This window comes from Oncorhynchus mykiss, chromosome 19 (genome assembly GCF_013265735.2).
Source record: "Oncorhynchus mykiss isolate Arlee chromosome 19, USDA_OmykA_1.1, whole genome shotgun sequence".
NCBI classification, from domain to species: Eukaryota; Metazoa; Chordata; class Actinopteri; order Salmoniformes; family Salmonidae; genus Oncorhynchus; species Oncorhynchus mykiss.
Window position 1 is genome coordinate 38,724,875 of NC_048583.1, and position 19,551 is coordinate 38,744,425.

A 19,551-nucleotide genomic window follows, 5' to 3' on the forward strand; every position below is an offset into this window, starting at 1 on the left:
GGGTTTAACTGTGGTGACGTCATTTTGCCTGAATCTTCGAGACAGATGTTATCTCCCAGAACTACCAGCTAGCCTTTAACTCAGCCAGTTAATGAGCTACAGCATGGGGTGACTAACTCTTGCCCTTGAGGTCCTCAGTTTCCACTGGGTTTCCTTTGCTCCCTCACAGTTAATTGATAAATTAATGTCAGTGATTGGATAAAGGATTACTTTAATCCGACCCTGGTGGTCCCGACAACTGGTGGTTAACGTAAACAAAACACAAATAATGCCTTCCCAGACAAACTATACTTTTTGGCTAGAACAAACATTCAAATGAGCACTAATGACAAAATCCACATCCACTGTCATGATTACAAGATATGCCACCTGACTAAAGTAATAAACATGTATTGGATCTTCCCTACAAACCCTAGAGATCTGCCTCGTAGCTCAAAAAAAGGATATCTAACTACAGAAACTGTCAAGTCATCATTCTCCCCCACCAAAGCGCTGAATCCCTCGTATCTCCACTGCATTATTGACAGTGGCTGCCCTTCAGTTCCCTTCGTTAGCTCGGTGCGGCTCAGCACTGCAGAGGCAAGGAGGGTAGCATGTTTGCCTGACGACTCAAACTGAATTCCTCCGATGCCATCATTAAAGTCGTTTGTGGTGATGTCAAAATTAAGGGTGTTGTACAAAATAAGTAATCAGCGATTGGATCATCTCTAACCAATCAGAGTATCGAAGCCAATAACAATTTTTTTAAACAACGCTTTACCCACATGTGTTCTGGCTCAACCCATCTGTTTCTGGGACCAATCAGATGGTCTAGAAGGTACTTCCATTCATGCTCTTAAAACCAACCCCCAGTCTGCAAAATTTGAAGGTCGGCTCTCATTATCACACATAAGCTCACACAAATGCACACATAGACACTAAGACGTAGACACGCATGCACGCACGCACACACACACACACACACAAACACAGAGGTTAAATTGGACCGGATCCCGCCGGGTCCGAGACCTGGCACCTACAGTATGATCCAAATGAGAACCAGGCGGAGCTGTAACCCAGTACCTTTGGTTATTGGAATTATCTAATGAAAAATTGTTATCCACATTTAACTTTCCACAGCCAACAACACGAGTAAGCAACAGCAAAATCAGACAAACCCATAGTAGAATAGTTTACCTATTCAATTGTTCAGCCTGTCACATTCTATGCCAGAAGATTATATTCCTCTCGAGGCACATTAAAATTGCGAGAGCCACACAGAGAAATATGCATGTCCAAAAACACACCTTTGAAAGCAGTTTTGATGCCCACTGTTAAAAGAGAAGGATCACAGAGCTTTCTAGTGTTACCAGGCTACACTTATTTCTCAAGTCCAAGAAATTAGTCAAATTCACCATTTGAGACCCTGAGCTTTTAGCAGCGGCATGGTTTATGCGCATTAGTCCTCGCCAATGGCGTTGAATTCATAGGGAAGACAGAGGCCAAATGTATATGTCAAGTATAACAGGCATACATTCACAGTACACAATCCTTAGTTAGCTGAGTGCCAGTGGAATGTTTTTTATGACATTCAAGTCATCAATACATCAGTTGCTAACTAGAGTTTGTGTTCTGGCTAATATTTGGGCCCAATTGGGTAAATGCAGATGGAAAACCCCCAGCCTATTTATAGCCACACCTGCCTGATCATACGGACCAATATGTTACTGAGCTAATTTCTGGAAGGGGAAATTATATTTATGATGTCAGCATCTTTCTATTTTGGAGTAGAATGTCCTTTTTACATAGTAACCAGAACTGACACACCCACATTTTTTTTATTGTATGGGAGGTCCTGGGAATCAAACCCACTACCCTGGCATTACAGTAGCCACGCTCTACCAACTGAGCTACAGAGGAGCCCAAGAACACGTAACGCTGATACGCACACACTCACCTGAGGCCGTAGAGCACAGTTCCGTCTGGATGCAGTCGGATCATTCTGTTCTTCACTGTGACCCCGTGCACAAAGGACTTCTTATCGTTGATGAAGTAGGTGTCAGGGACCCAGAGCGAGTCAGCCACCCTGTTGTCCAGCGTCAGGTTGAGGGGAATCCCTGTGTAGGACAAGCGCTTGTCCCTCCAGGACTGCTGGAAGTACATGGTGATGGTGTAATCCTAGGGGGGTGGAAGAGGAAGAAGGGTTGGGATGGTTAAGCAAACAATAGGAAAGTACATGGTATATTTTGTTATTGGCTCTGTTCTTGGATGGTTCACTCTGTGCCTATTTGTGTGTGGCACTGTGTCTGGGCCAGGGCCAGAACACACGTGGGTGAACGTCCTTTGTCTGTGTGTTTGAGTGGATGTCTGGTTGGGTTGTCTGTGTGTGTAGCTAAGTGTGTGACTGACTACCTGCATGAGTGTATGAATTAGATCAGTGGTTGCTAACCAGGGGTACTAAGATTGGTGGTACAGGGAATACTTGAGAAGACTCATGAGACCATAGGCATACTGGTAAAATACACATGAGGGGGTACTTCAGGGGTACTCCGGGAAGAGCAAAATTCAGATGGTTGTACAGTAACAGAAAACGATTGGGGGAGCCACTGACTTACAGTATGACTAAGTGTGTATGTGTGAGTGTGTTACCAATTATTCAGACGGAGTCTCTGCTGTCAGTCTGTGTTGCACTGCAGTCTCCCACACAGTTTGCACCTTCTTTTTAAAAATAACTTGGCACAACCACAGACTCTGCAATAAGACCACGTACTGCTGAGGTGAATGAAGTTGTGTAACGTCAGTTCTTATTAAGTGCAGCAAACAGGCGACTCTCATGCCCGCTCCATTTGTCCCTCTGTTCCTTGGAGGGGCTGAGCATCTACAGTACTCTACCTCCATCACCTGCCCCATGGTCACTCCTGTCACGCCATCCGTCCGGTCCTCAAACTCTCCCCTTTCTCTATACCCCTGCGTCAGCACCCCAAACGTCAATCTAACTTTACTTTGAACTTTCACCTGTTTACTCTGTTGTTCTCTCGGTTTACACTTACAGTACCTATCATAAGTACTCACCCCTCTTGGATTTCTTCACATTTAAATTGTCACAAGTGGGATTAAAATTTATTTAATTGCAATTTTTTGTCAAATGATCCACAAAAAATACTCTGGAAGAAAAATTCTAAAACATTTTTTTAAATTAATAAAAAATACATCTTGATTAGATACTGTAAGTATGCACCCCCTGAGTCAATACATGTTAAAAACATGTTTGGGGTAAATCCCTAAGAGTTTTGCACACCTGGATTATGCTATATTTGCCCATTATTAGTTTCAACATTCTTCAAGCTTGGTTGGTTGTTGACAGCCATTTTCAAGTTGGTTGAATCTGTGCATGAAATTCAGTACTCGACTGAGAGACCTTATAGATAATTGTGTGTACAGAGATGGGGTATTAATTTGAAAATCGTGTTTGTCAAATCGGAGGGCCTGTTGTCCGGACCTCTGGCAGTCTCTATGGGGGTGCCACAGGGTTCAATTCTCAGGCCGACTCTTCTCTGTATACATCAATGATGTCGCTCTCGGACTCCCCGGTGGCGCAGTGGTTAAGGGCGCTGTACTGCAGCGCCAGCTGTGCCATCAGAGTCCCTGGGTTCGCGCCCAGGCTCTGTCGTAACCGGCCGCGACCGGGAGGTCCCTGGGGCGACGCACAATTGGCCTAGCGTCGTCCGGGTTAGGGAGGGATTGGTCGGTAGGGATCTCCTTGTCTCATCGCGCACCAGTGCGCGCTAGCCAAGGTTGCCAGGTGCACGGTGTAGCCTCCGACACATTGGTGCGGCTGGCTTCCGGGTTGGATGCGCGCTGTGTTAAGAAGCAGTACGGCTGGTTGGGTTGTGTATCGGAGGACGCATGACATTCAGCCTTCGTCTCTCCCGAGCCCGTACGGGAGTTGTAGCAATGAGACAAGATAGTAGCTATTACAACAATTGGATACCACGAAATTGGGGAGAAAAAGGGGTAAAATAAAAAATAAAAAATATATACAGTGCCTTGCGAAAGTATTCGGCCCCCTTGAACTTTGCGACCTTTTGCCACATTTCAGGCTTCAAACATAAAGATATAAAACTGTATTTTTTGTGAAGAATCAACAACAAGTGGGACACAATCATGAAGTGGAACGACATTTATTGGATATTTCAAACTTTTTTAACAAATCAAAAACTAAAAAATTGGGCGTGCAAAATTATTCAGCCCCCTTAAGTTAATACTTTGTAGCGCCACCTTTTGCTGCGATTACAGCTGTAAGTCGCTTGGGGTATGTCTCTATCAGTTTTGCACATCGAGAGACTGACATTTTTTCCCATTCCTCCTTGAAAAACAGCTCGAGCTCAGTGAGGTTGGATGGAGAGCATTTGTGAACAGCAGTTTTCAGTTCTTTCCACAGATTCTCGATTGGATTCAGGTCTGGACTTTGACTTGTCCATTCTAACACCTGGATATGTTTATTTTTGAACCATTCCATTGTAGATTTTGCTTTATGTTTTGGATCATGTTTTGAATACTTTCGCAAGGCACTGTATTTATTTATCTTGCTCCTTTGCACCCCAGTATCTCAACTTGCACATTCATTTTCTGCACATCCTACCATTCCTGTTATGGTGAGTGAATGAGGACCCAAAAGCGAACTAACTTAAACAGAGCTTCTTTAATAACCAAACATAGGTAGGCTCAGATAGACCGGCAGATTCCGACAGGACAGGACAAGGTTACAGCAAACATGACGATAGTCTGGCTCAGGCATGAAATACAAACAAGAATCCGACAAGGACAGGAACAGAAACAGAGAGAGATATAGGGACCTAATCAGAGGGAAAAAAGGGAACAGGTGGGGAACGGGGTGAATGGGTAGTTAGAGGAGACAAGGAACAGCTGGGAGAAAGCGGGGGAGAAAAGGTAACCTAACAACGACCAGCAGAGGGAGACAGGGTGAAGGGAAAGGACAGAGACAAGACACAACATGACAGTACCCCCCCACTCACCGAGCGCCTCCTGGCGCACTCGAGGAGGAAACCTGGCGGCAACGGAGGAAATCCTCGATCAGCGCACGGTCCAGCACGTCCCGAGAGGGAACCCAACTCCTCTCCTCAGGACCGTACCCTTCCCAATCGACAAGGTACTGGTGACCACGGCCCCGAGGACGCATGTCCAAAATCCTGCGGACCCTGTAGATGGGTGCGCCCTCGACAAGGATGGGGGGGGGGGGGGGGGAAGACGAGCGGGGGCGCGAAGAACGGGCTTAATACAGGAGACATGGAAGACCGGGTGGACGCGACGAAGGTATCGCGGAAGAAGAAGTCGAACTGCGACAGGATTAATGACCCGAGAAATACGAAACGGACCAATGAACCGCGGGGTCAACTTGCGAGAAGCCGTCTTAAGGGGAAGGTTCTGAGTGGAGAGCCAAACTCTCTGACCGCGACAATATCTAGGACTCTTAGTTCTACGCTTATTAGCAGCCCTCACAGTCTGCGCCCTATAACGGCAAAGTGCAGACCTGACCCTCTTCCAGGTGCGCTCGCAACGTTGGACAAAAGCCTGAGCGGAGGGGACGCTGGACTCGGCGAACTGAGATGAGAACAGCGGAGGCTGGTACCCGAGGCTACTCTGAAAAGGAGATAGCCCGGTCGCAGACGAAGGAAGCGAGTTGTGGGCGTATTCTGCCCAGGGGAGCTGTTCTGACCAAGACGCAGGGTTGCGAAAAGAAAGACTGCGTAAGATGCGACCAATAGTCTGATTGGCCCGTTCTGCTTGACCGTTAGACTGGGGGTGAAAGCCGGAAGAGAGACTGACGGAAGCCCCAATCAAACGGCAAAACTCCCTCCAAAATTGAGACGTGAATTGCGGACCTCTGTCCGAAACGACGTCTGACGGAAGGCCATGAATTCTGAAAACATTCTCGATGACGATTTGTGCCGTCTCTTTAGCAGAAGGAAGCTTAGCAAGGGGAATGAAATGAGCCGCCTTAGAGAACCTATCGACAACCGTAAGAATAACAGTCTTCCCCGCTGACGAAGGCAGTCCGGTGACAAAATCTAAGGCGATGTGAGACCACGGTCGAGAGGGGATAGGAAGCGGCCTGAGACGGCCGGCAGGAGGAGAGTTACCGGACTTAGTCTGCGCGCAGACCGAACAAGCAGCCACGAAGCGACGCGTGTCATGCTCCCGGGTGGGCCACCAAAAACGCTGGCGAATGGAAGCAAGCGTACCCCGAACGCCAGGGTGGCCGGCTAACTTGGCAGAGTGAGCCCACTGAAGAACGGCCAGACGAGTAGGAACGGGAACGAAAAGAAGGTTCCTAGGACAAGCGCGCGGCGACGGAGTGTGAGTGAGCGCTTGTTTTACCTGCCTCTCAATTCCCCAGACAGTCAACCCGACAACACGCCCCTCAGGGAGAATCCCCTCGGGGTCAGTGGAGGCTACTGAAGAACTGAAGAGACGAGACAAAGCATCAGGCTTGGTGTTCTTAGAGCCCGGACGATAAGAAATCACGAACTCGAAACGAGCGAAAAACAGCGCCCAACGCGCCTGACGCGCATTAAGTCGTTTGGCAGAACGGATGTACTCAAGGTTCCTATGGTCAGTCCAAACGACAAAAGGAACGGTCGCCCCCTCCAACCACTGTCGCCATTCGCCTAGGGCTAACCGGATGGCGAGCAGTTCGCGGTTACCCACATCATAGTTACGTTCCGACGGCGACAGGCGATGAGAAAAATACGCGCATGGGTGGACCTTGTCGTCAGAGAGGGAGCGCTGAGAAAGAATGGCTCCCACGCCCACCTCTGACGCGTCAACCTCGACAACGAACTGTCTAGAGACGTCAGGTGTAACAAGGATAGGAGCGGATGTAAAACGATTCTTGAGGAGATCAAAAGCTCCCTGGGCGGAAACGGACCACTTAAAACACGTCTTGACAGAAGTAAGGGCTGTGAGAGGAGCGGCCACCTGACCGAAATTACGGATGAAACGACGATAGAAGTTCGCGAAGCCGAGAAAGCGCTGCAGCTCGACGCGTGACTTAGGGACGGGCCAATCAATGACAGCTTGGACCTTAGCGGGATCCATCTTAATGCCTTCAGCGGAAATAACAGAACCGAGAAATGTGACGGAGGAGGCATGAAAAGTGCACTTCTCAGCCTTCACAAAAAGACAATTCTCTAAAAGGCGCTGGAGGACACGTCGAACGTGCTGAACATGAATCTGGAGTGACGGTGAAAAAATCAGGATATCGTCAAGGTAAACGAAAACAAAGATGTTCAGCATGTCTCTCAGGACATCATTGACTAATGCCTGAAAGACAGCTGGAGCGTTAGCGAGGCCGAAAGGAAGGACCCGGTATTCAAAGTGCCCTAACGGAGTGTTAAACGCCGTCTTCCACTCGTCCCCCTCCCTGATGCGCACGAGATGGTAAGCGTTACGAAGGTCCAACTTAGTGAAAAACCTGGCTCCCTGCAGGATCTCAAAGGCTGAAGACATAAGAGGAAGCGGATAACGATTCTTCACTGTTATGTCATTCAGCCCTCGATAATCTATGCAGGGGCGCAGAGACCCGTCCTTCTTCTTGACAAAAAAAAACCCCGCTCCGGCGGGAGAGGAGGAGGGGACTATGGTACCGGCGTCAAGAGCTACAGACAAATAATCTTCGAGAGCCTTACGTTCGGGAGCCGACAGAGAGTATAGTCTACCCCGGGGGGGGGTGGTTCCCGGAAGGAGATCAATACTACAATCATACGACCGGTGTGGAGGAAGAGAGGTGGCCCTGGACCGACTGAACACCGTGCGCAGATCGTGATATTCCTCCGGCACCCCTGTCAAATCACCAGGCTCCTCCTGTGAAGAAGAGACAGAGGAAACAGGAGGGATAGCAGACATTAAACATTTCACATGACAAGAGACGTTCCAGGAGAGGATAGAATTACTAGACCAATTAATGGAAGGATTATGACAAACTAGCCAGGGATGGCCCAAAACAACAGGTGTAAAAGGTGAACGAAAAATCAAAAAAGAAATGGTTTCGCTATGATTACCAGAAACAGTGAGGGTTAAAGGTAGCGTCTCACGCTGAATCCTGGGGAGAGGACTACCATCCAGGGCGAACAAGGCCGTGGGCTCCTTTAACTGTCTGAGAGGAATGTCATGTTCCCGAGCCCAGGTCTCGTCCATAAAACAGCCCTCCGCCCCAGAGTCTATTAAGGCACTGCAGGAAGCTGACGAACCGGTCCAGCGTAGATGGACCGACAAGGTAGTGCAGGATCTTGAAGGAGAGACAGGAGTAGTAGCGCTCACCAGTAGCCCTCCGCTTACTGATGAGCTCTGGCTTTTACTGGACATGAAGTGACAAAATGACCAGCAGAACCGCAATAGAGACAGAGGCGGTTGGTGATTCTCCGTTCCCTCTCCTTAGTCGAGATGCGGATACCTCCCAGCTGCATAGGCTCAGCTCCCGAGCCGGCAGAGGAAGATGGTAGTGATGCGGAGAGGGGGGCAACGGAGAACGCGAGCTCCTTTCCACGAGCTCGGTGACGCAGATCAACCCGTCGCTCAATGCGAATAGCGAGTTCAATCAGGGAATCCACGCTGGAAGGGACCTCCCGGGAGAGAATCTCATCCTTTACCTCTGCGCGGAGACCCTCCAGAAAACGAGCGAGCAAAGCCGGCTCGTTCCAGCCACTGGAGGCAGCAAGAGTGCGAAACTCAATAGAGTAGTCTGTTATGGATCGATTACCTTGACATAGGGAAGACAGGGCCCTGGAAGCCTCCTCCCCAAAAACAGATCGATCAAAAACCCGTATCATCTCCTCCTTAAAGTCCTGATACTGGTTAGTACACTCAGCCCTTGCCTCCCAGATTGCCGTGCCCCACTCACGAGCCCGTCCAATAAGGAGAGATATGACGTAGGCGACACGAGCAGTGCTCCTGGAGTAAGTGTTGGGCTGGAGAGAAAACACAATATCACACTGGGTGAGGAACGAGCGGCATTCAGTGGGCTCCCCAGAGTAACACGGCGGGTTATTGATTCTGGGCTCCGGAGATTCGAAAGCCCTGGAAGTGGCCGGTGGATCGAGGCGGAGATGGTGAACCTGTTCTGTGAGGTTGGAGACTTGGGTGGCCAGGGTCTCAACGGCATGTCGAGCAGCAGACACTTCCTGCTCGTGTCTGCCTAGCATCGCTCCCTGGATCCCGACGGCTGAGTGGAGAGGATCCGAAGTCGCTGGGTCCATTCTTGGTCGGATTCTTCTGTTATGGTGAGTGAATGAGGACCCAAAAGCGAACTAACTTAAACAGAGCTTCTTTAATAACCAAACATAGGTAGGCTCAGATAGACCGGCAGATTCCGACAGGACAGGACAAGGTTACAGCAAACATGACGATAGTCTGGCTCAGGCATGAAATACAAACAAGAATCCGACAAGGACAGGAACAGAAACAGAGAGAGATATAGGGACCTAATCAGAGGGAAAAAAGGGAACAGGTGGGGAACGGGGTGAATGGGTAGTTAGAGGAGACAAGGAACAGCTGGGAGAAAGCGGGGGAGAAAAGGTAACCTAACAACGACCAGCAGAGGGAGACAGGGTGAAGGGAAAGGACAGAGACAAGACACAACATGACAATTCCAGTGTTTAATTGCAATATTGTAATTACCTTGCCACCACGGCCTATTTATTGCCTTACCTCTTATCTTACCTCATTTGCACATGCTATATATAGATTTTTTTCTACTCTATTATTGATTGTATGTTTGTTTATTCCATGTGTAACTTTGTGTTGTATGTGTCAAACTGCATTGCTTTATCTTGGCCAGGTCGCAGTTGCAAATGAGAACTTGTTCTCAACTAGTCTACCTGGTTAAATAAAGGTGAAATAAATGTTATTTTTAAAAACATTACGAAGAATTTTGTGTAGATCAGTGACCCCCCCCAAAAAAATCAACATTTTACTGCAGCGAGTTAAATCAGGTTCACACAGAGAGTTTCTTGGTAGTCTTAAACAAATCTACTTTGAAACAAAAGTATACACTTCACACATGTTTTAATTTTTTATTTCACCTTTATTTAACCAGGTAGGTTAGTTGAGAACAAGTTCTCATTTACAACTGCGGCCTGGCCAAAATAAAGCAAAGCAGTTCGACACATACAACAACACAGACACATGGAATAAACAAACATACAGTCAATAATACAGTAGGAAGAAAAGTAAATATACAGTGTGTACAAATGAGGTAAGATAAGGGAGGTAAGGCAATAAAATAGGCCATAGTGGCGAGGTAATTAAGATATAGCAATTAAACACTGGAGTGATAGATGTGCAGAAGATGAATGTGCAAGTGGAGATACTGGGGTGCAAAGGAGCTAAATAAATAAATACAGTATGGGGATGAGGTAGATGGATGGGGTATTTACAGATGGGCTACAGTGCCTTGCGAAAGTATTCGGCTCTCTTGAACTTTGCGACCTTTTGCCACATTTCAGGCTTCAAACATAAAGATATAAAACTGTATTTTTTTGTGAAGAATCAACAACAAGTGGGACACAATCATGAAGTGGAACGACATTTATTGGATATTTCAAACTTTTTTAACAAATCAAAAACTGAAAAATTGGGTGTACAAAATTATTCAGCCCCTTTACTTTCAGTGCAGCAAACTCTCTCCCGAAGTTCAGTGAGGATCTCTGAATGATCCAATGTTGACCTAAATGACTAATGATGATAAATACAATCCACCTGTGTGTAATCAAGTCTCCGTATAAATGCACCTGCACTGTGATAGTCTCAGAGGTACGTTAAAAGCGCAGAGAGCATCATGAAGAACAAGGAACACACCAGGCAGGTCCGAGATACTGTTGTGAAGAAGTTTAAAGCCGGATTTGGATACAAAAATATTTCCCAAGCTTTAAACATCCCAAGGAGCACTGTGCAAGCGATAACATTGAAATGGAAGGAGTATCAGACCACTGCAAATCTACTAAGACCAGGCCGTCCCTCTAAACTTTCAGCTCATACAAGGAGAAGACTGATCAGAGATGCAGCCAAGAGGCCCATGATCACTCTGGATGAACTGCAGAGATCTACAGCTGAGTTGGGAGACTCTGTCCATAGGACAACAATCAGTCGTATATTGCACAAATCTGGCCTTTATGGAAGAGTGGCAAGAAGAAAGCCATTTCTTAAAGATATCCATAAAAAGTGTCGTTTAAAGTTTGCCACAAGCCACCTGGGAGACACACCAAACATGTGGAAGAAGGTGCTCTGGTCAGATGAAATCAAAATTGAACTTTTTGGCAACAATGCAAGACGTTATGTTTGGCGTAAAAGCAACACAGCTCATCACCTTGAACACACCATCCCCACTGTCAAACATGGTGGTGGCAGCATCATGGTTTGGGCCTGCTTTTCTTCAGCAGGGACAGGGAAGATAGTTAAAATTGATGGGAAGATGGATGGAGCCAAATACAGGACCATTCTGGAAGAAAACCTGATGGAGTCTGCAAAAGACCTGAGACTGGGGCGGAGATTTGTCTTCCAACAAGACAATGATCCAAAACATAAAGCAAAATCTACAATGGAATGGTTCAAAAATAAACATATCCAGGTGTTAGAATTGCCAAGTCAAAGTCCAGACCTGAATCCAATCGAGAATCTGTGGAAAGAACTGAAAACTGCTGTTCACAAATGCTCTCCATCCAACCTCACTGAGCTCGAGCTGTTTTGCAAGGAGGAATGGGAAAAAAATTCAGTCTCTCGATGTGCAAAACTGATAGAGACATACCCCAAGCGACTTACAGCTGTAATCGCAGCAAAAGGTGGCGCTACAAAGTATTAACTTAAGGGGGCTGAATAATTTTGCACGCCCAATTTTTCAGTTTTTGATTTGTTAAAAAAGTTTGAAACATCCAATAAATGTCGTTCCACTTCATGATTGTGTCCCACTTGTTGATTCTTCACAAAAAAATACAGTTTTATATCTTTATGTTTGAAGCCTGAAATGTGGCAAAAGGTCGCAAAGTTCAAGGGGGCCGAATACTTTCGCAAGGCACTGTATGTGCAATGATCTGTGAGCTGCTCTGACAGCTGGTGCTTGAAGTTAGTGAGGGAGATAAAGAGTCTCCAGCTTCAGCGATTTTTGCAGTTCGTTCCAGTCATTGGCAGCAGAAAACTGGAAAGAAAGGCGGCCAAAAGAGGAATTGGCTTTGGGGGTGACCAGTGAAATATACCTGCTGGAGAGCGTGCTGCGGGTGGGTGCTTCTATGGTGACCAGGGTAACACATAGCACATAACACCTGCATTGCTTGCTGTTTGGGGTTTTAGGCTGGGTTTCTGTACAGCACTTTGATATAGCTGCTGATGTAAGAAGGGCTATATAAATACATGTGATTTGATTTGGTTATGCGCATAAAGAAATAAGACGTCTGTACCGTGTCAGATATATGTATTACATTTTGAGTTTGCATCCCAATATTACACTTTATATACATCACAGAAGACAGAAATATAACTCAACCATTTGACATAGAAACATCAGATTTTCTGCGAAAAAAAGAAAGAAATATTAATATTAATAACATTCCACCCATGAATGAGGCCTCTAGAGGGCGCTTTGGTCATTTGACTGCATCTATTTCAATCCCACTTTGTAACTCAACAAAATGTGAAAAAATCTAAGAGGGTAAATACGTATGATAGGCACTGTATACTTGAGGGATGCATAAAGGCTTTATAAAAAGCTACATGCACAGTCATGATAAGCTTGATGCCGACATGAGCTATTGTTGTGTCTATCAATGGCTAAGCCGGAAGGTTAAGTCGGTTTTCGAGATAGTTTAGATAAGTCAATGAGAGAGAAGAAGGATGATGTGTCAATAAACCTGAGGTGCAATGCAAAGAGCTCATATTTAGTCTCTGCTATAAGCACACTGTCCGATATCAGAGGGTAACTTCCCTTGCATATCAATTGGTGTGCATGACAGTGTGTGAGAGAGAGGGGAGGGTATGGAATGATAATAACAGAGCTGATCATTAGGTGACAGAGACGGTTGCCAAGGTGCATAAGGTCCTCAAGATCACTCAAGGTCTTTGAGAAAAAGACGTGCCAGCAACAGCAAAACATCTGTATGAGAAAGATCTCAACTGTGTTTGTTGTAATTCGGTACTCTGTTGATATTGAAAATGGTGTGCCAGATTTATCTAGCGTTTGCACCAGTGTGAAATTACAGAGGGAATTACGTATAAATAGAAGAGCAAAAAGTAAAACATACCGTGGGAAAGAGATGAGAAAACTAACATGACGGTATATTTAATCACCATGTCTCATTTTAAAGTTCTTTGTTATATACAGTATACATTAAATGCCATTGCCTTTGAAGATACTAATTGTAACAGTTTAATACTTTATATGTTCAATTAGCTCTCTCTTTAGATGTGTTATCGAAGGTCAAGTGAGGTGTTCTCCAGGGCTCTGTTCTGGGGCCGTCTTAAAATCTGCTATTTTTGATCCACTGCTGTGGTTTGATCCAAGTGACAGCACTGCGGCATCTTTTCCCAATCTGAAGACTTGAGGTTGAGGGGACAGCAGAAAACAGGACAAACAAAACCAAATGATTAAAAATGAATGGAGATCATTTATATCAGCCATCCAAAAAGCCTTGCAGGCATTTTGATGAAACACACTTCAAAATGCTTCACTTAACTGCTGGTAACCTTTTCTGAGGGCTGGCAGGGGAGAGTTGCATCACTCCGGTTTCTATCAGTCTAATCTGGGTTGCAAAGCTGCAGTTAAGATTCCACTCACAGCGTTCAAGCTTTCCAGCATTAGTTGCAGTTTGCAAAGATGCTTATGCAGGCATTTCAGAACATGCTTCAGGGAAATAAACTTTCATGAAAAAAAGCTTATTGGAGACACATTTCCACATTTTTCTTTCTTATTCACAGATGAAGGAACAATAAGCTGGTTATCCAAGGACAAACTTAATGTTTTAAAATGCGAACACACTAAATTATTTGTCTGCTTTAAAGCATGTCTACTGCTTTTGCTTAGACCGCGCTGGTCATTTTAAAAAGTTGCTTCAGAACGTTGATGCTTGATAAATGTCAATACTAGATTGATGTGAATGATCAAGGCCAAGAGATCTGTACCTGTCAACCCTCCGCCATGTGTAAGTGATAACTGCTTCTAGAATGCAGATGTAACAGTATTTACTTTCACTATTACACAAAAGATGGAACCATCCTGTAATTGAGTTGGTCCTCTCAGTCCATATAAGAATATAATCAATTAAATACAGGCTGTCATACTCACATTTGCACGAATAAGATATTATTAACAGATTAATAACTATATTGGAGAACCTGCGAATTGTATGGAGAAAAAAAACATGATAGATTTAGAAGGCTAATCAGTAAAGTACAGATACAAGCCAATTACCGTACATGTAAAACAATAAATTACAGATAGGGGAATTACAAATCCACAGAAACTGTTAATGAGCAACATAAACCTGGGATGACATAGCTTTAAGTGAGAACTGCTGCCTCATAAGGCTGGGAACAGAGAAGAGGAGGAGAGAGAAGGAGAGAATGGGGGACGTTGCAGCTCTGTCCCTCATTGGGGATGAACATTTTCCTTGGATTCTATTATTAGAAACAGCTGTTCCCCTAGACGCCCGCTTTTCCATCATCACTCTAGCACCTCAGTGTTTCCGTTTCCACAGCAGAAAGTCTTAAACGTGAGCAGAATACCGTTATGCATATGAGAGAGCTAAAGCAGAGTGCCCGATGCTGCACTGCACACACACACACACACACACACACACACACACACACACACACACACAAAGGGAAACAGGGGCAGGCGTTGCCCTTGGCATGTTTCCTCTCCCTCCCATTTCCTTTGTTGATGTATGATAGTCACTCTTTAAAGTGAGCGCGCCCCTACTCCTCTCCATCTTTCACCGCACCGCGGACGACAACATGGGCTCTCTCCTACGCACGTAAGCACCGCGCTATCCCCTCTGCAGTGTGCTTCTTCGTGACCTAATTCCTCCCAATCCATGCCCATCTACGGGTTGCAGACTGTAATACATCACAGGATAGAGGGAGAGAGGGTGGGAGGAGAGGGGTAGAGATGGCGGTGCAGTCTTCCCTTCCAGCCTAGTTACTGTAAAAACTTCTGCAGCATTTGGCAATAATAATGAAAACAGTTGCTGGCAACTGGGTCTGCAGATATTCATTGGATGAATGGTGCTCATTGCATGAGAGCAGCCTTGTTTCAGATTTTTCTGGGCATCATTGCAGTATTCACTCATGCATTCATGCATGGACGCACACATGCAAGTAAGCAAATACACACACACAAAATACCAAATGTTACTATGGCGTACAGCTCCCTCAAAAGACTACAAAATGTCTGCATCTATTGCTCTGTTCTTCTGTAGTATAATCTTCGGATCATTTCCTATGCTTGTGTCTTGAGTGGAAATGTTGCATAGGACTTGTCCTGCTGTTACACATTCCAAACATGGTTGGATCCCTGACAAAAACAGACATGATACACCATTCAGTCCCACTGAGGAAAGTTTTTGACAAAGGTCTCTGCAGCTTCTTCTGCTGTCGGACGTGCCGATGAAGAAAAGTCAAGCACACAACCCAAGACTCTCACCTGTCAATCAAATTTAAAGATCCCACCAAGTGGTTCTCACAAGTCAGAGGAATTACCAGCCTGCTTAGTGAAAAATGTTAGCTCCGCTTGCATTTAAAAGCCTGTATAATGTTGTGTTGTTGTGTTTCAAGGTCGTCCAAGACTTCTCTTCATTAATTTACTGTCAATGAGTTATTGAGCAAGATTCGAGTCGTCAAGTCAAGTCAATGTGCTTTCGAGACATGAGTGCAACTTGGGTGCACAGCATAACTAAGAACTCATCAGATTGTGTAACTATGTGTTACTGCAGGTGACTGACTATATTGCGATTTGAGTGGACTGAAGCTTGTGTTATAGGTCCTTGGATAGGAGGAGGGTTGTGATTGGTTTAATAGTCAGGATGTACATTGAATGTACAAACACAGGTCTTGCATAAAATGTATATGTATGCATACCAGAGATGGGGTCAAATTAATTTAAATTCCAATCTATTGACTGAATGCATTAGACATGGAGTTGGCTGGAATTCAAATTAATTTAACCCGAACTCAGGGGTCTATACATCTATTGCACACCTCCATATCCGCCACTCCCCGCCACCCACCCACCCACCCACGACCACGTCTTCCTATCACTTAAACCAATCACCACCTTCTCCCTTGTTTCCATGCCAACACCTCCACATAAAGTCATACACATGTAAGAAAGTGACAATTCAATAAACTTATTGAGATTCTCTTGGTGGTGAGGAGAGCAGAAAAAGCCTTTCTCAGACTTTCTTTCCCTTGTGACTTTCTATCTTTCAAATTTCCAGAGAGGTTTAGGTCAGTGGAGAATGATTACATTAAGCATTAAACCTGAGTGCCCTCTGTCGCTCCGCACTGTCGGCAGCCTCATGTTTTATCCCGCGCTCCCACTGGCTGGGCAGTACCCATGATGTTCCTTATAGGAAATGCTGCTCGACATCTAATCAGATGGGGAACCATTAACCTCCAGTCTAATGGGTCTGGAATTCTGACAGTCTACGAAGTTACACTAGGACGCTGTTATAAGGCTCTGCGTACTCTCTGTGTGATGAAATCTTAGCTCTCAATCTTACTTACAAAATGGATCCATGAAATGCTGATCTCTCATTTTTTCACTTGCTATCAAACACAAGAGCTTTCTAATATGCATTGTTGAACGCTGTTTGATTTTACAATGGTTGACTAAAATGGCCTGGGAATGCTGTTTGATTTCACATTGGTTGACTAAAATGGCCTGGGAATGCTGTTTGATTTCACATTGGTTTACTAAAATGGCCTGGGAATGCTGTTTGATTTCACATTGGTTTACTAAAATGGCCTGGGAATGCTGTTTGATTTCACATTGGTTGACTAAAATGGCCTGGGAATGCTGTTTGATTTCACATTGGTTTACTAAACTGGCCTGGGAATACTGTTTGATTTCACATTGGTTGACTAAAATGGCCTGGGAATGCTGTTTGATTTCACATTGGTTTACTAAAATGGCCTGGGAATGCTGTTTGATTTCACATTGGTTGACTAAAATGGCCTGGGAATGCTGTTTGATTTCACATTGGTTGACTAAAAATGGCCTGGGAATGCTGTTTGATTTCACATTGGTTGACTAAAATGGCCTGGGAATGCTGTTTGATTTCACATTGGTTGACTAAAAATGGCCTGGGAATGCTGTTTGAGTTCACATTGGTTTACTAAAAAGGCCTGGGAATGCTGTTTGATTTCACATTGGTTTACTAAAAAGGCTTACAAATAAGCAGCAAGACACCCCCAAAGTTTCATCACACTAACATTTTGTGAATTCATAGGCTATTTCTGCAGACAAGATGGTAAACAGTATGCACTCTGACTGCTTCAAAAAAGAACCAGTGTACTGTACGACAAATAGGCAGCACTGTATGGTACCTTACCAGTACACTGCAGTACAGACAGAGCCAGTGACAGATTAGATTAAACGCTAAATTCACCCATCTGTTCTGGATCAGCTTCACCAAGGGGTTAAAGAAAATGAAGTAACTCGCTTTAAATTCATCTCACAGAGCTCTTAGCGCAAGAATGTCTCCACTCATCTCCTCATCTGCATTATTTCCAGGCCTGAATGGCGAGAGAGCACAAAGAAAGAGAGCAGTTCCACTGCAGCAGTCTGCCTCGTATGGGGGAAATGTCACCTATTACTCTGCATACATATCACTGAGCAACCCAACTTTAATATGGCACATGACAAAATAATGGAGAAACAGACACTCTGACACCGTCTTTGAGTCATCATCTCAGTTTATAGTGCCACTGACTCCCTACTCCCTCACTATTTTCAGAGAGATGAAATCTTTAGAGTACAAGGACCCAACCAGACACCCCATGACTCTCTCATACTGTAGTTACTGCAGCAATATAAATGTTGTACCAGAGACTATAGAAAAATCGCCATAGGATTTATTGAAGTGAATTTGGGAGGGGAACTGGAACTCAAAACTCTGCACCTAGAGGTCGACCGATTATGATTTTTCAACGCCGATGCCGATACCGATTATCGGAGGACCAAAAAAGCCGATACCGATTAATTCAGACTATTTTTTTAAAATTTCTTTGTAATGGTGACAATTACAACAATACTGAATGAACACTTTTCTTTTACCTTAATATAATACATCAATAAAATCCATTTAGCCTCAAATAAATAATGAAACATGTTCAATTTGGTTTAAATAATGCAAAAACAAAGTGTTGGAGAAGAAAGTAAAAGTGCAATATGTGCCATGTAAAAAAGCTAACGTTTAAGTTCCTTGCTCAGAACATATGAAAGCTGGTGGTTCCTTTTAACGTGAGTCTTCAATATTCCCAGGTAAGAAGTTTTAGGTTGTAGTTATTATAGGAATTATAGGACTATTTCTCTCTATACCATTTGTATTTCATATACCTTTGACTATTGGATGTTCTTATAGGCACTTTAGTATTGCCAGTGTAACAGTATAGCTTCCGTCCCTCTCCTCGCCCCTACCTGGGCTCGACCCAGGAACACATTGACAAAAGCCAACCTCGAAGCATCGTTACCCATCGCTCCACAAAAGCCGCGGCCCTTGTAGAGCAAGGGGAACAACTACTCCAAGTCTCAGAGCGAGTGACGTCACCGATTGAAACGCTATTAGCGCACACCCCGCTAACTAGCTAGCCATTTCACATCGGTTACACCAGCCTAATCTCGGAAGTTGATAGGCTTGAAGTCATAAACAGCTCAATGCTTGAAGCATTGCAAAGAGCTGCTGGCAAACGCACGAAAGTGCTGTTTGAATGAATGCTTACGAGCCTGCTGCTGCCTACCATCGCTCAGTCAGACTGCTCTATCAAATATCAAATCATAGACTTAATTATAACATAATAACACACAGAAATACGAGCCTTTGGTCATTGATATGGTCAAATCCGGAAACTATCATTCCAAAAACAAAACGTTTATTCTTTCAGTGAAATACGGAACCGTTCCGTATTTTATCTAACGGGTGGCATCCCTAAGTCTAAATATTGCTGTTACATTGTACAAACTTCAATGTTATGTCATAATTATGTATAATTTTGGCAAATTAATTACGGTCTTTGTTAGGAATAAATGGACTTCACACAGTTCGCAACGAGCCAGGCGGCCCAAACTGCTGCATAAAATAACTGACTGCTTGCACGGAACGCAAGAGAAGTGACACAATTTCCCTAATTATAAGAAATTCATGTTAGCAGGCAATATTAACTAAACATGCAGGTTTAAAAAATATATACTTGTGTATTGATTTTAAAGAAAGGCATTGATGTTTATGGTTAGGTTTGGTGCAACGACAGTGCTAAATCATCACCCGTTTGGCGTAGTAGGCTGTGATT

At 44.7% G+C, this 19,551-nt stretch overlaps 1 protein-coding gene across 1 annotated transcript in view; it reads right to left on the reverse strand.

Annotated features, from left to right (window-relative positions):
- The window catches only part of LOC110497787 (gamma-aminobutyric acid receptor subunit beta-1), a 52,943-nt gene that overhangs the window by 15,657 nt on the left and 17,735 nt on the right, over window positions 1–19,551 (reverse strand). Inside the window, exon 4 of the mRNA XM_021574150.2 lies at window positions 1,937–2,157. Coding sequence (XP_021429825.1) covers window positions 1,937–2,157 — 221 coding nt within the window. The remainder of the gene's footprint in view (window positions 1–1,936; window positions 2,158–19,551) is intronic.